At 42.0% G+C, this 17,622-nt stretch overlaps 1 protein-coding gene across 2 annotated transcripts in view; it reads left to right on the top strand.

The window, feature by feature from the left end:
- Window positions 1–17,622, top strand: part of LOC116939052 (transmembrane protein 132D-like) — a 586,990-nt gene that overhangs the window by 419,267 nt on the left and 150,101 nt on the right. For both annotated transcript variants that reach the window (XM_076061542.1, XM_032946936.2), the window contains exon 5: window positions 15,000–15,143. In XM_076061542.1, the coding sequence (XP_075917657.1) occupies window positions 15,000–15,143 (144 nt within the window). The remainder of the gene's footprint in view (window positions 1–14,999; window positions 15,144–17,622) is intronic.

The raw sequence follows: 17,622 nt of genomic DNA, 5'->3' as shown, positions 1-17,622 counted from the left end.
CTTGCTTCAGCCGGCGGGTGGCGTGGGATCGTCGTCATTTGCCCACTGCCCTGCCGGAACCGCCTCTTCGGGACCCCTCACCGGGGTCCCGACTGCCGGGGCTGCCCAGGAACCCTCATCACTTGAGGATATGCGGATGAGACCCTTCCTCTTCGCGGATTTCAACATAGCCTAATTCCCCCCACAAGGATTTTAAAGGAAAAAATAAAATTCCTAAAAACCCTACAATTTCTCTATACAAAAAGATAGTTCACGTTAACACTCCTGACACCAAATGTAGTGTACTAATTCAGAGACACTCTCTCTCTTTCGTTTATTCTGGTCTTTACAGCAATAGGGGATAACTACATACCGGGTCAGGACAGACAGCATGCTTCCAGACCCACAGCTTGAAGGAGCGAAGACCACGACGATGGCAGCATGACAAGTTCCACTACAGATGGCAGCAGCCCTGACTGTGTGTCGGCGCTTGCATTTTATCCTCCCCAGTGTGGCTAGGCTCCACCCTTGGCCACGCATCCTTCTGGATCCCCCAGAAGGCTCCAGGCTTTGCCCATGGGTCCAGCTGGTAGAACAGGCTGCTACTCCCACTCGCATCCTCTACCAGTCCCCAGCGCTATGCGCTCCAGTAACGCATTCTATGTCACTACACATGCAACGATTTGGTGCACATAAATATAGTTGCAGCACAACCTTTAGTGAATGTATATCTGCGTGTTGAACTTCTTTCACACTATACGTAGCCATCTGTGCAAATCTGAAGTGCACAAATACAATTATTTGACCACTTCACAAAAGGAAAATACACTCCTTTATTCTAGTACAGGACTCAACACGTTGAGTAATAAAAGGGGACCAAATTGCATTCGTTGGAAAATAAAACATCATATGATCGTTGTCTCCCCAGATATGAAATAGGCTCTGCTTCATACACAAATGTCAATACATAAAATACATGCTAAGGTTCCAGTGAACGAATCGCTTAAATTACTGGATACACTAGTAAAGAATACAGGTTTACCAAAAGATATTCCGAAACTTGCTGACCATTGTTTAAATAACACTTACTTCTTATGGAGAGGGGATTTTCTTTAAACAAAAGGAAGGAGCAGCAATGGGCTCTCCTTTATCCCCTGCTATAGCAAATTTGTATGTGGAAAACTTTGAAATAAGAGCACTTGCCTCGAGCACATTAAAACCATCTTTTTGGTTTAGATATGTGGATGACACTTTGGTTGTCTGGCCACATGGTAAAGATACACAATGATTTTCTAATTCATGTCAATGCACAAAACCCGGCCATCCAGTTCACCATGGAAATGGAGGTGAATAACACACTCCCATTCCTAGATATTTTGCTTGCGCATGGCCTAAACGGTAAAATAACACACAGCGTTTACAGAAAGCAAACGCACACTGATGCCTATCTGAATGCAGATTCGCATCATCAACCAGCACAGAAATCCTCTCTTATCAAGACGCTCATACATCGGGCTAAAACAGTGTCAAATGGTGAAAGTCTAGTGAGAGAGATCAAACACGTTAAAGAAGCACTATGACAGAATGGCTACAATAATGCTCAAATTAACAGAGCACTGAATGCCAAATCACGATCGCAAAGCAATACTGCTGAAAGCGATCAGATTGTTAAAACAATACAAATTCCATATATCTCAGGAGTAACTGACAAATTAGCCCGTGTTTTGCAAAATCAAAACATTACAGTAAGATTTGGTACAGTACACAAAATTCAAAAACTAGTATCTTGCACTAAAGATGCATTAGCTAAATTATCAACGGAAGGTGTATATCGGATTAATTGTTTATGTGGCAGATGCTATATTAGACAGACGGGACGTAACATCAGCATAAGACTAAAAGAACATCAAAGAAATATTAAATTATCTCAAACACAACTGTCGGCATTGGCAGAACATGCTTGTCAACAAGGACACTCAATTGGTTTTGATAACGTTGAAGTGTTGTGTAAAACTAATTATTACTGGCAAAGACTAATTAGAGAATCCATTGAAATTGAGAGGAATAGAAATAACTTTAATCGCTCTAGCAGCTACAGGCTTGGTGCGGCTTGGAAGCGTATTATTAAATAATACATATTACAATTCCTTATAGGGGAAACACATACTAATTAACGGATTACTAACGTAGCATATAATCGCAATAACACACATTACAACTAATTACTAATCTACAACTCATTACTAATCATAACCATTGACTGATTACCAATCGATTATATAATTACAATACCCCCCCCCTCCGCCTCAAATCACTGCATCTGAAATGAGTTAAATGATGACGTCACCCTGCTGCTTTATTTAAGACCGGGAGCAAGTGAGGGCTTTACCATTCTGGCGAATTGCCCGATGATGCTGGATGTAATTACCAGCAAAACGTCGTACTCAAACTGTAAATGTTGTGGATTCACTCTTCAACACACCGGTGGGCTAAAGTAGTGAACTATTTGTCTTTTGTCAACGTGACACTTTTTTGCTGATTGGCCGTGTCGGGTGGTGGAGGGTTGCGACACATTTATAAATAACGCGATCTAACCCAATAACCTTTATCATGAAGATAACCTGACCGTGATGTAAATCGTCACCTATGCACAGGGACCCCCTGCAGTCACTAATGTGTTATTTTACCCCTGATAGGAAACAGTTGGAGGAGGCACGACACCTCTGAGGTGATGAGCAACATCATCTCAAATTGTCATTGTCGGCTGCAGCTCTATTATTGTTACAGCCTCGTCGCTACGCTAATTACTCCACTGATTTAAAAAGTAGGGTGTGGAAATGGAAAATTACAACTTCTATGCTCGAATGATGACCTTGAAAACTGCAGCATTTTAATGGAAGAGGAATTGTCATGTTCAATTTCCCTTAGATAGCAAGGCCAAATGGCAATGAGATAATTATCACATTTTTCTAATAACGTTGTGAGGCTTTCACAGAAATTCTAAATAAATGGCTGTGAGTATTCTATATGTTTATTGCTTTAATTACTGCGAGTACAATCGTTTGTTGTGGAGCTATTCACGTAAAGATATTTTGGTATGTATGTGCAATGCTTTTAAACGATCAATTAATTTAACATCAAGGGTCTGATTTATGAATAGGACAGAAGGTGTAATGCGAGGTCAGTTTAAAGCTTCATTTCTTTCTATGGAATGAGCAGAGCCAGTATTTAATCTCAGCCAGAGCAGTCTAACAAACTGCTCCGGGAATTGTTTCGGCACACACGACATCCATCTCGCCATATTTTTTTCCCCATGATTATGCGGTGGTGTGTGTGATGATGCATGGTCCGTATGCATGTTGAACTTCTTTCGCACGGTATATAGCCAACCACGCTAATCGGAGGTACGGGGGAAGGAAAACAAACTGAACACAAAAGGCAGTTTTAAAGAAAAGCGCACTATGCAGTGACCATCTTTGTTCGCAGCTGCCCAAAGCCACTGCCAGGGTGGCCGGAGTTCGCGTGATGTGCAAAACACGCCCGTGAATAAGGGTTACCAGGTGTCCTTAAAGACAGAAAGGTGCAATCACACGTATGATGGTTACGGTTAGGGGTACCTCGTAATATAGTTGGCAGTGCTTTGCGCTAAAAATCCCTACTCCAAGCCGGCGTAGAAGCACAACGAAAAATACCGATTGAGGATTTCAAACCCTGGATAAAAAGCAACGTATGTGCTGTAAGCATCGACGAATCCCACACTTTGTGGAGGGGCAATGGAAAACGCTTGTGCTCGCGCGCACGCGTGTGGGTGCATTTGTACGCTTGCGGTTCGTGGAACCATTTAAAAAAAAAAGGTGAACTCGTTATGAGAAGTGCAGAGCCATTCGTCAAATTGTGGCGTTATTTCTCGAAGTGCAAGATGAATTCAGAAAGTACAAACTGACCTGTAGGATGACCTGACACAGTGCTGAAGCTCTCCTACAAATGCTGGAGGGAACTCGATCAACCAAAGTGAGCGAGTGATGCGAGCAAAGCCTTTGCACTCCAGATAAACTCGCTTATCACTCCCATCCTTCTACAAGGCCCTGAAAGTCTTGCACAGTCAACGTGTTTCCTCCAGTCTGTTGGAGGTAAGATATGGGGAGATACTATAGGTAGCTCTAGATACTATCTCTAGATACTATAGGTAGCTCTAGTATGACCCGATTGGTCATCTAGGTCTTCCCCTTGGTCACTGAGCTCTGGGTGCCTAATTAAATGGAATTGTTGGTAACCTGACCTCCAGCCTGCATATATGTTCTGTATGTATGTTCAACTTTTTTTCTCAGCGTACATAGTCAACCATGCTGCATACATACACATCAATCGCCTCCTCTTCCTAAATGATGTAAAAATGTTTTCTTGTCACATATTATTCCAAACTTACAAGGTTTTACAGCATTTAAGCTGCCATGAAATTCCTCCCCATCTGCCACATGCCACTATAGTCCAGAGGCATAAAGATTATATTTAATCCGCATTCTTAAATTGCAGTCCTCTGATCCTTTCAGTAAAACAAACATGACTGCAGGCTCACTTATTTTAAAAATAAATACAATTTGGTTTATCTTCACTTCGAGAGTGGTTTGTTTGGATCATTCTCCAACACAAAGCTTATTGCTACGTCCATGTCATTGTGTCCTAGTGAGACCTGTGTTAAGGTGTAAGCGCCACATCCAAAACCACTGTCATAACCAGAGTGTTTCCAAAGCTTACCCGCTCCATACAAGTGTTCAGCACCTGTATATATTTGTTAAAATGAGTCTGATACATTATCATGTTGCAGGAATGTTTCTGACAAAGGGATTAAATTGAGTTAATCTGCGATGGCAGACCACTTTCTCGAAGGGTCAGGCAAGCGATAATTTTTAGACACATTTCCTGGATATTTTTATTTACAAAAATTCATGAGCCAGACCACCTGAAGAACACCATGAATTGAGCTACCATGCCCCTCCTCTCTCCTACATTACGTTTCACACCTCACTTCCAATTGACACATTTTTGCACTTTAATTAAGTAATTCCGCTCTCTAATTGTGCGATACATTTCAGTATTCTGGCCCAATCTTGACTTGATCTCTGGCTCCACCAACTGTGGCTAATTCCTCCAATGTATGGATGGGGCAATGCAATTACGAAGTCGCATGTATGCCTCTAATGGATAAAAACAAATCACTTGAAAAGACACTACTCTCGGGTAAAAAAAGGCCATTGGTCTTCCAAAAAATATCTGCGTGTTACCTAAATACTACTCATAAGTAGGACTGCGTGTTTTGTTCAGTGGCATCAATTACTTTTAACTAAGTGCATTTGTATTTGAAGTTCAAATGTAAATGTTACGTTTAAACTTCCGCACCTTTCATTAGTATGGTTTATTTGCATTTCTAAGTTAGCAGTCATTTTATTCAATAACTCTCTACACTCAATATTTCATTAAGTGTATATTTCATTTACAAATAAAGTAATGCAATTATTCACTGTAGCATACTATAGCTTACTGCACAATGATGTTTGTTCCAGAATATTAACTCTCTGTCAAACATGTGATTTCGCATCCTCACCCATCTGGATATTTGTAAACATACTTCTCAAACCATTGCTATTGATCGATTAAAATTAAAGGTCCCTGTAGTAATAATGTGATGAGCGAACCCAGAACAACACGTTGTTTCACTATCTATGCCTGTCGGCTTGAATTTTACGAGACACCTTCTTCCCTCAGAGCCAGAGGCGACTGGCTGCTCTGTCTTGGTTAAGTGTGCCCTCGTGGACTCGGTACACCAGGGTCTTGGTCTGGCCCTGAACTCGTCATATTAGTCAGTGGGGAGAGCTTGAGGCTGTGCAGCTGAGGTGCATATGCAACATCGGATCTTATGTCAAGGATCATCTCGGTTCTGCGCTTGTTACACTGTGTAGCACAACTCACTTCCACGTGCTTCACATTGGCTGTCTGTCCACATTTAAATGTCGTGTGTATGCTCACGTTTAAACACGTTACATCGATTCTGCGCAACAGAAGCATAGAGTGATGCTCACTTGGGATTATACTGAGAAACAATAAGGGGAACACATGGATCAGAGAACATATACAGCATTAAATACGTAACTTTGACTGTTAAGAACAGGATATGGTCTTGTGTAGGACATGTCGCTGTCAGGGATTATGGCTTGGTGGATGCCAATGCAAACGGAGTAGCAGCCAAAAGCAGATGATGGCGATGACTTGGAGAAGCTTTGATCCAGAAGTTGATTGATTATGACTGATGATCATTGATGGGACTTTAGAGTCACATTATCTGCAGCACCATAACAACGTGCAGACCAGTCAGCACTTTTGCAATGTATTGCCCCTGCACCATCCCAATCACCAGCTCCTTGCCTCCTCCCTCTAGAATTTGATGACATTTTTTAAAAAAACTCAGGGTCTCTAATTAACATTCTTAACCTGTTCCTAGTGAGCGGTTAACTCATTTTATATTCTATAATTGTGTTTGCTTAGTGCATGTGTTTAATTAATGGAGTAAAAAAAAAGCCGAATTCCATCATGGACGTGCTGTCCGTAAGATATGTGTAGATATATCAACCTTCAAAGTACAATATTTTCCATTATAAATATATAATTAATGTGTGGATTACATTCAGAATGAATGAATGGTTAAATAGTTAACATTGCAAGAGTAAAACTGTCGCCTTTCAAAGGATAAAACAGTGGGTAATTTAAAAAAAAATAAGTTCATGTTTGTTTAGTGTGCTATCATTTTAAATGAAACATTTAAAAAAAGTTTTTTTTATTTTAAAACACAAATGTTTAATGATAATTCGATGGTGAGGATGACCTTTGAATTTTTGCAAACTGCCCTTTTTTACACTCGGTGAAAAATTGCCATTTAGAGTTATGGAGCCACACACATTATATAATCTCATGGTTGTAAAAAAAAATATTTATTGGGACCAAGTGGATCCTTAACCTGTGAGATTTAGTGAGCCACCACGAAATGTAGACATGCATCACATTGATAATCCTTGCAATATCAACTTTGTTGAACACTTATAATTTATATATAGGTCAGATCAGTCAGTTGTTAATAACAGAAATCAAAGGGAGCCACTCGGGCGCAGTCGTCTCAGGCTCAGTGGTCACCCCGGCATTATGACCGTTGCTGGAGCTCATGCACCCGAGCAAGATTTACTTACTAATTAAACGAAATATATTTTACAGATCTAAGAAGATGTTCACGAGTGGATAGCTTTCATCTTGCCAATGCATTTCCAAAATGTATGTTTTACTTTAATTTAAAAAACGGCAAAATCATCCTCGTTGACCACATCTTATTGTACAAGAGACTGGTAGTAGTTTTTTTTTTCGTTTTTACCAAATACAATACATTTGAACGATACAAAAATATATAATCTTAAGTGAATTGTCATCACACTTTATGAAATGCTTATCTAACATTGTAGCTGAAAAGTCAATTATGTATTTTATTTGAAAATAAAGCTAATTATTTGTTTCGATTAATTTATCCAGTTTTAAAAAAATACATTGTCCATAATACGTGTTGACTATTGTTCATATGTGAATCTTATTTCAATAAGTAAAACGAATTTGAATCATTGGTATCCTTTCTCATTGATTGAGGCATGATCCTCCTGATACTCATTTACAACACATTTTCCCAGATTTTTTTTCTGCTATATGGCAGATGTATCATTTGATCAAAGTTGCTGGTGCCCTTGCACAAATGCACTTTGCACGGCCGCATCCTTACCTATTACCTACTATATATTATCTTGACCTATTACTTATTTTTCTCAGTGTATATAATTTTCTATTTTGATGTTTGAGTATTCACGCGACGATGGCGCTTTGAGTGGCAAAATTGTGCAAGAAGGTGGCCGCGTGTGTAGGCTAAAATAAAACTTCCTTGACTTGACTTACCAGTCGTGCCCCATCCACTGTGTAATTATTACCAAACTTGCACAAACATGAGTTGCATAATGACAACACCGTTGAAACACGCTCATAGTCTCAGTTGTATATATATAAAAAAATCCATCAAATTCACAGGTTATGAAATTGATTTCTAAAAATACTGGATCTCCTATAAACGCTCACCTTTAAAATTAGAATATCAGGGATAACACTGTGTCACACGTTTTTTTTTTGTCCTGGGTAGTAAGTGTTATTTCCTAATTGCTTATGCGTCAAAAGAACATAAATGGCTATTATTCCCCACAAACTGTGCTTTTGTAACCAGGACATTGATATTTTGAAATTGACCTATTTTCCAGAACATTACAGATAGATTCAGTGCTGAATAAACTTGGAGTAACTTCTAGAACATTCTAGAACTTTCCAGTAATATAAATAGTAGTATAAATACAGGGGCCTTATAGTAAGCCCATCAGTTCAGTTTAATTCCAGCAGCCTAAGTGGATACATACCTGCATTTTTCTGAGATGGCATCAAGAGGCTATAAGCATCCGGCAGACGCATTTTGCTATGTCTGCTGCAAATTTATCAAGACAAGAGCGAAACAGTACTCTGTGGAAGCATCTGCTAAGATGTGTGAGGCCTACAAGGCATATTTTCGGCATGCCTGTCGGGGATCAAGACAAACCCTGGGCACCTAATTTCACCTGTGAGCAATGCAAAAAAAACTCTGGAAGGTAAGATGGATAAACCTTGCTCGGAATTTTATGTTATGAAATTTGTTATAATTAAAAAAATTGTAAAAGTTTTTAATTTAAAAATGTTTTACAATTTTCAATGTTAATAAAAAAATATATCACATTAGTCATGAGTTAAATAAATGTATTTTTGTAGGATGGTACAGAGGAGAAAAGAATGCATGAAGTTCGCTATTCCAAGAATTTGGATCCCACTGACCACTCAAGCAACTGCTACTTCTGCATTGGTGGACCCTTCCAAACGTCGGACTGGCATGAATGCACCTCAATGATTCATCTTCTTTGGTTCTTTCGGTAAAGTCATGTAGAATGATAATAAAATAATAAATTGATAAAATAATATTCTCACGACGTTTCGGCCACAACACAAGCGGCCTTCACCTGATGAAGGCCGCTTGTGTTGTGGCTGAAACGTCGTGAGAATATTATTGTGTTATGTTATTTTATCAATTTATTATTTTATTATCATTCTACGTGACTTTACCGAAAGAACCAAAGAAGATGAATGCACCTGCTATCACGTATCCGGACCTTCCTTCATCCATCGCCCTGGTGCCACACTGCCATGACCTCCCCGTACCCACTCCTCTGGAGAGAGAGCAGCCGTCTTTAGAAGAGAGCAGCAAGTCAGAGAGCGAGGAAGACGTTGTAGATCCAGATGACAATTTCAGAGGTGGAGCTGAGGAGAGAAACCCATACTACCCCAACCACAAAGACCTCAACGACTTCATCAGAGATCTTGGTCCCACCAAGTCCAATGCCGAGCTTTTGACGTCTAGGCTCAAGAAGTGGAACTTGTTGGATGAAAGTGTGCAAGTTGCAGATCAGAGGAAGCGTCACCAACCATTTTGCAGCTTCTTCACCCGTCAAGATGGGCTCTGCTTCTGCCACAATGTGACCAGTGTTCGAGACAATCGGATTTGCCTGTAACCAGAATGAGTGGCGCCTTTTCATTCATAGCTCATCCAGGAGCCTCAAAGCCATGCTGCTCCATAATGTTAGCAAGTACCCATCTCTTCCCCTGGCTCACTCGGTGTATCTCAAAGAGGATTACAAGAGCATCAAGACCTTGCTGGACGCCTTGAAGTATGATGAGTACAGCTGGGAGGTCATCGGAAACTTCAAAATGGTGGCATTCCTGATTGGTCTCCAAGGCGGTTCTAACAAGTTACCCTGCTATCTTTGCCTTTGGGACAGCAGGGACAACAAGGCGCAATACCACAGGCGGGACTGGCCACAGCGGACCAAGTTCTCTGTGGGGAGGAAAAACGTCAAGTAGGAGCCACTGGTGGACCCCCGGAAGGTGCTTATGCCACCATTGCACATCAAATTGGGCCTCATGAAACAATTTGTCAGAGCTGTAGATAAGGAGTTGGCAGCCTTCAAGTACCTTCAATAATTCTTCCCTAAGCTGTCTGAGGCAAAAGTCAAAGTCAGTGTCTTCGTCGGACCACAGATAAAGAAAATCCTGGAGTGCAATGAATTCCCCAAGAAGCTCACTAGTAAGGAGAAAGCGGCTTGAAACAGCTTTGTCGCAGTGGTTCGTGGCTTCCTGGGCAATCACAAGGTCGAAAACTATGTGGAGCTGGTTGAGACTCGTGAAGAACTACGGCACAATGGGCTGTAGGATGTCCCTCAAAGTCCATATCCTTGATGCTCATCTTGATACATTCAAGGAGAACATGGGAGCGGACTCGGTGGAGCAAGGCGAGCGCTTCCACTAGGATACACTGGACTTTGAATGCTGCTACCAAGGACAATATAACGAGAAAATTAATGGAGGCTACATTTGGGGGCTGATTTGTGAAAGTGATTTACAGTATAATCGTAAATCTCGAAAAACTACTAACTTCTACATCTTTTGTAGTAATTTTTGCATTTCTTTAGTATAAATACAAGTTCATTTTGATTCATATGTTGTTTTTTCTGACTTTACATGAACGAAAAGACACACATTCGCCCGTTTTCTTATTTAAAATAGGTACATTTCAAAATATCACTGTCCTGGTCACAAAATCAAAGTTTGTGGGGAATAATAGCCATTTTCTATACTTTTTAGGCATAAGCATTTAAGAAATAACACTTTTGATCAAATGGGCCATGATCACATCGGGTATGATCGGACCCTGAATCCATATTGGAGCTGATTGGATTAATTACACATTTTGTTTGATCCAATCACTCAGATAGAAAACCCAATCCATCATCAGGTAATTATAATTGGATGTTAATCATTATTAATATTTATTATAGTTTTTTTATGTTTTTTTATTTCAACTCAACACAAGCCCGGTACAGAGCACTGATCATAGAACAAGACAAGAAAGGGGCGTTGGTGGTGGACATAAAAAGTCCCGAGATCGACACCGGGGCAGGGCTTGGTGAAGAGAGGGTGGATTGGGCTCACTGCACCACTCAGGTTGGGGTTAGCAGGAAAAGTGAATGTTTAAATGGGGGGGAGGTAGAACGGTAATCGAGACGCTTTAATCACTACTTAATAACAAATATTGTATTGATTTTATTATACAACAAATACTACACTTGCACTTTTCTGAAGTTAATTACAGTTAAGAAATCTATTGCACTTTAAGTACACATATATACACACACCAAGGACTTTCAAGAGTGAATCGTACGTATTAGTACTCCAATGTGTTATCGAGTTGTACCACGTGCTGTTTGGAGTGATGTCCGACGTTTTGCCCCACGTGCCTTTAGCTTCTTCAGAAACGGAAAATACACATCCACGCATGCAAAAATACATAATTCTATCAATTACTAACATCTGAAAATGTTGAATATTTAGTGACAAAACATTCCCAAAATTTGATAAACAAAAATCACCAAAAAATGTTTATGCATTTCGTGAATCCAGAGAGGCTTTTCATTGTATTCATTTCAGGTGCTCTGTTTTATACACCCCTGCTTCTGACTGTAAGCAGCTCAAATGCATTGACTTCAATGAAAAATTAAAGACAGCCACGGTGTTATTGTGACCATGCAACTCAACCTATGGACCATATAGTAAACCACTGTAGTCTGTGGTCCATCAATGGAGGAATAGCGAAACTACACACACTCTCTCCAGCAACCTTCTCGTGGCTAGCAGACCTTGACATTGGCATTCAACTCCTGAGCATATTGCCATATATATGAATGGAATTGCGAACCTAGCAACGTTGTAGCATTTAAAAAAATTGTGACAAAAACTGAGTCCGGTACAACACGCCCGCCGATCGACATTGGAGGGGAACAATAACTCCGCGAAAAGGTTTTAGCATTTTTATTTAATATAAAATGATAAATTCATAGGTAATTTAATTTTTATTCTTAATTGCAGTCACATCAGCTGTAAATAAGAATGCCTGAAAGACGTTGGATTCATGTAAACTTAGATTAATAATTTAACAGCGTTAATGTTGGAGGACGTTCCTGTGCACCATTTACTCATACTCATGACTGTTTTATGATGACTTGGATATTGGACTTCGTTGTATTGTCAGATAAACAGTGTGGAAAGGAATGCAAAACGCCTCTTTCCCAAAATACTGTTCCAAATGTCGGATAAGAAACCGGTGTGTCTGTCCTATACACATTATAACCTTCCCTCGCAGCTAGGACAACGTTTCATTTTCCAGCTGCATTCTATGTGCACATCACATCACGTGTGTGGATTATTCCAAAAAAGGCAGCCTTTCACATCTTGCGAAGTAGCTTAAAAACAGGTATTTACAGAATTACAATATGGTTTGAAACTTTAGATGTGAATTGAAGAGTAAGTAAATGGTAAAGGTGGAGCTCTACATTGTCTTCTTCACACCACTTCTGGTAAAAGGGCCTACACTAGACAAGCTCAAGAGAACGCCTCGAGAATAGACTTTGGCCTAATCTTCCATGCTTGCCAGACGTTTTGGAGGTGGTGGGAGCACCCATACTTTATTGCACTACATGTCTAAAAACTAAACTAAAACTAAACTATTTGTATTTTACCAGGTAAGGTCCACTGAACTATATAGTTATTTTTCAGAAGTCAACTGGCCACAAATGATAGCTCAACGGAGTGGGTTACTACGTCGAAATGTACAGCAGCCAAATACTCTAGATGCATATTTCTAAATGTGGAGGGAAAAACCAGAGAACCTGAAGAACAATCCATGCGACCACGGGGAGGATATGCAAACTCCAAATATACAGGTGACAGGGTCAGGATTGAACGCATCACCTCCTGTATACCAGCCGAGGTAGTTAACATCTCGCAAACCGTGACCTTCTGATGGACGAACTGTGGTGAACCCATATATACTGCTGGGTGGACAGAGGTGGAGGGATTTAAAATACTCACCCATTATTCCCTCCCACCCATGCTCCACGTGCGCAAGCAAAAACAAACACGCCGCGATCACTTCGCGCCGATTTTAAGGGGCCGTTTACACAGCCGGGCGAAAACGCGCACGCCAGGCGCTTAGTTCGCTACTTCGCTAGAGACAACCGCGCAGGCACGCGACCGCAACACCGTCTCACCGGCGCGCGAGCGTTAAGCACTACTGTAAACAATCGTACAGGCACGTGAGCGCTAAACGCCACTGAAACCAGACGCGTAGGCACGCGCACACTGAACACTCCGCTTCGTGGAAGGCAACCGCATCTGCACGCGAACACCCAGCGCGCTAAGCACCGTCGTGAACAGTCGCACGGTTACGCCAGCACTAACCACCACCGTACACAGCCGCATAGGCACACGCACGCTAAGCGCTCCGCCTCGTTGTAAACAACCTCGCACGCACGCACGCGAGGGCAAAGCGCTACTCCCTTATTCGCCGCAAACAGCCGCGTATGCGCGCGAACACAAAAACACTCTCTACCCTCCTCTGCACACTCCCAGAGACCACGCGACACAGTTTTATCCCCCTTACTAGTGATTTTATTAACCGTGAGCAACCCGTTAAACTACGCGTGATTGTGTGAGTCAGTAAACGCTAACGCTAATCCTTCGAGGATCCCAGCTTCGATTTATCCTGCCTACCGCTGCGCTCTCTACCCTCGCTTAACTAGCCCAGACTTACCTCTCTCTCTTACTCACGCTTACTTCCACTCTACTGCGCTGAACGCTGTAGAAGGACGAGGCTGTGGGTCGTCTCCGTAGAGGGTTGAGCTTGGCTGCGCTGGGGCTCGTCACGCGGACGTCCCGAACGGCTGACTCCCCTGCTCCGTGGACCGTGATGATTTTGAAGAAGAAGATCTCCTGCTACCCTAAGCCTCCGCGTTTTTATCCACCCTAAAGGCATTCCGTTGTTTTCGCGCCTGCCTACCCGTGCTCCTTCATTTTCAGGTCCGTGACCTTACCTGGAACAATAGGCATTCAGATGCTTCCGCACCCGTGCCTGCCCTGTCCATTCAGAGGCTGAGTTATTTTCGTCTCTTTCGCATGCTGATCCGTGACCTTTACCTGCAACAAAAGCGTTCCGCCGGTTCCACGCCTCGTGTTGCCTTGTCCATTCAGATTTCGGAATGCTCTGGTCTCGTTGTTATGCGGGTCCCTAATCCCATCTGTAATAAAGGTGCACCGCGGTTCTCACACCCCAGGTGGCCCTGTCCATTCAGATGTCGGAATGCTCCTGTCGCATTGTTATTGGGGTTTCTGATGCTACCTATGACAAAGGCGTACCGCCGTTCTCACACTCCGTGCCGTGTGTGTGTGATTGCATCCGCCCGGCTATGCGGCCTCCACCGTGGCCATGTAACTTTGATATCAGGTCATGGCGCTGCGGTGCACGTCAGCTACGGGGGGGAGATCGCCCAATTTCCCGGCTGCAGGAAACCATGAAACTTAATCCCATTAGGGGCTTCTGGAAAAAAAACCTATCGGCCAGGTGATCTCCCCTTCCGGCTCTACGTGGGGGGTGTGTGCGTTCGTGCGGGGGGGGGGAAGGGGGGGCGACGCGGCGGTGGGTACGGTCCTCGACGGAGCTACTCCGCCGCGGTGGCACCACACATGAATCAAGGACCTCTGGATTGCAAGTCCAGTGTGTTAACCATGATGCCACGGCAGCATCATGTTCAATACCAATTGATCAGTGCATTTACAGAAATCGAATTAGTCAACCAAATAAGGTCGATGTTGACATTGCTGTTTTAAATTATTAATCACGAAGGTGTTTTAATAGTCGAATCGTGTTTGCGTATTTCGAATTTATTACGTTTCTATGGCGCAACCGTGTGAAAATTAACGTGTGTTTTGTTTATATTATAATGTATGCAACCATTCACCCTGGCCTCTGTTCTTTGCAGAAACCAGAGTTGGTGAACACAGCAGTGCTGACAGGCAGGCCTGTGATTGTGCCTTTGAGAGTTGTCACCATGGGAACAGACGGCCATTTGTCAGATGTATCCCAGCATGCCCACTGCCAGTCGGAGGATGAGGACATTATTAAGGTATGATAATGCTTCAATGTCATGTGGTGGTCATATTGATATGGAAATTATGCATGTTTGTTAGTTTAATATATACTTTTGTCCACTTTACAATGAGAATACATATGTTTTTAGAAGTAATTAAAATTATTGTTCACATTAGGGAAATAATTTATTGTATCCTAAATTACCATGGTTATTTCTTTTGCACACAATATCACATCTTGACAAATGTAAAAAATAATGCCACTCTAAAAACGAATCAAGTTTATGTACCTTTTAAAATGAATTATGAAAATGGACCTATTCATTTTATGCATTGTGCTAATCCAGTATTGGTTATTACTTAAAATTACTTTCAACATCATCACCAGCTGTGGTCAATCCACTGCTGGATGAAGGTCTCTCTAATCAACCATCGTCTCTCACGATACTGTAATGTAACAACCCACCTAGCACCGGCACACAGGCTGATTTCATCGCTCCATCCCCCTGGTGGAAGCACTCTTGGACATGTTTAGTTTCTTGGCTGCCACTCCATCATTGTTCTTAACCTTCGAAGTTTCACTCGTATGTATGCATGTTGAACTTCTTTTGCACCGTATGTAAGCCAACCGTGCTAATCATAGGTGCGCGGGAAGGAGAACAAAGTAAATACAAAAAAGCAGGTCTAAAGAAATTAGTTTTAAGTCTAGATTTAAAAGTGCATAGCTCCAGTGGCATCCTAATATCAGAAGGAAGAGCATTCCAGACGGCCCCAGAAGCGCATCTGAAAGTGCGCGATGCAGTGACCGAGGATGACCAGAGTTTGCTTGATGGTTTATGCTCAGCAAGGTATTGTGGTTCATTTGTGGCGAGCACTTTGTTAGTAATTAGTGCGACCTTAAAATGTATGAATTCAGAAACGGGAAGCCAATCCAACTCATCGAGTACCGGATGGACATGGTTATACTATTATATATATACAATTCTTCTCCTCTCTGTGCCAACTTAGCATTATATGTGTGGATAACAGGATGAATGTAGCATGCGATGCAGTGTGGGGCCGTCCATAAATTACGTCACGCACCTAGGGGGTGGGGGGGAGGTCAGACATTTGTGACGATGTGTGACGAGGGGGGGGGGGGGGTTGAGAAATGTGACGTCCCTTAAAAAATGCGTAACTTTAAATAAAAATAGACAACACGTTCTACTTAGTCTATTTCTTAAATAGACTTTTGTATCAATGTTTTCTCCTACAACATCAGAGTGCAGCGGCACATTAAATACGCACTACAATGACAATAGTTTAAAACGATTTGAAGCATGTTTTATTTTTTTTTGGGGGGGGGACATAGCTTTGTGACGTCATATTTTAGGGGGGTCTGACTTTTCAAACAATCGTCCAAAATCGCGTGACGTCATTTATGGACGGCCCCTGTGGTTTAGCGCAGTGTAGTGCAGTAGGCTGTACCTCGCAGTCCCATTGTTGAACGACTGGTGAATGCTTTGAAAAGTTACATCCTAAATGCCATGACTTCGTCATCATCATCCGCCATCTGGCAGTTAAAAGTTTCACATCTTTCCGTCTGCTTCACAGCGGACAATAAAGATCCCGTGACGTTATTCCAAAAGAGTAGGCCATCGTGTGACGACATCATGGTCAAAATATGATCGATTTGAAGATTTACTCACAGATCGCTTATTTGGGTAACACATTATGAAAACTTATTTCGCACCGTACGTAGCCGAGCATGCTAATTAAGTGTGGAGGAAGGACAACACACTAAACATCAGCAATCATCTCCCCCGACTGATAATACTTAGGACCCTCTTGAAAAATGGTTGACACTCAGTAAGAATGCCCTGGGTAAACAAGTAAAATAATGCCGAACAACACATGGTACAACCCACAAACGTATCGGAAAACTATATTGAGCCATTGTTGCATTATCTTCAGCGTCCATCATCAGTTATTGGCATATCCATGACCTTCCTTCCAGTTCTTCTCGCACCTCGGATTAGCATGGTTGGCTACAGTATGTACGATGTGAAAAAAAGTTCAACATACATACATTCTCGTGTGTGCTAAACGTTGTTCACCTCACACGTGGTTTCCAACCTCTCTTGAGTGTCACGCCACTGTCTATGCTAGCGAGCCAGCCATCTCACTGGCAAGGACTGCCGATGGCAGAAGCAGGAAATAATTACCATCTTAATTATCCATTATTTACGGTGGGCTGCAATCAACCATCATTTTAAGCATAGTCGTCCATCATCACATTCACCATTTCTGATCTTTGAGGTATCGGTAGGGTGGCACAGGGTGGTGCAATGGTAACACTTGTGCCTCAAAGCAAGAAGGGGCTGGGGTTAATTCGCGACACGGGTCCCTTGCTGTGTAGAGGCTGTACTTTATTCCCTTTTTTATGCATAGGTTTCCTTTGGGTTTTCTGGTTGTAGCAGAAAAACGTACGCATTTACTGGTATCGTACAAACATTCCAATGCTGAAAATGTGTT

Source organism: Petromyzon marinus, chromosome 5 (genome assembly GCF_048934315.1).
Source record: "Petromyzon marinus isolate PM22_M1 ecotype Great Lakes invasive population chromosome 5, UKy_Petmar_22M1.pri1.0, whole genome shotgun sequence".
Classification (NCBI taxonomy): Eukaryota; Metazoa; Chordata; class Hyperoartia; order Petromyzontiformes; family Petromyzontidae; genus Petromyzon; species Petromyzon marinus.
Note: the sequence above shows the minus strand (reverse complement) of the source record. Positions and strands in the feature narration are given on the sequence as shown.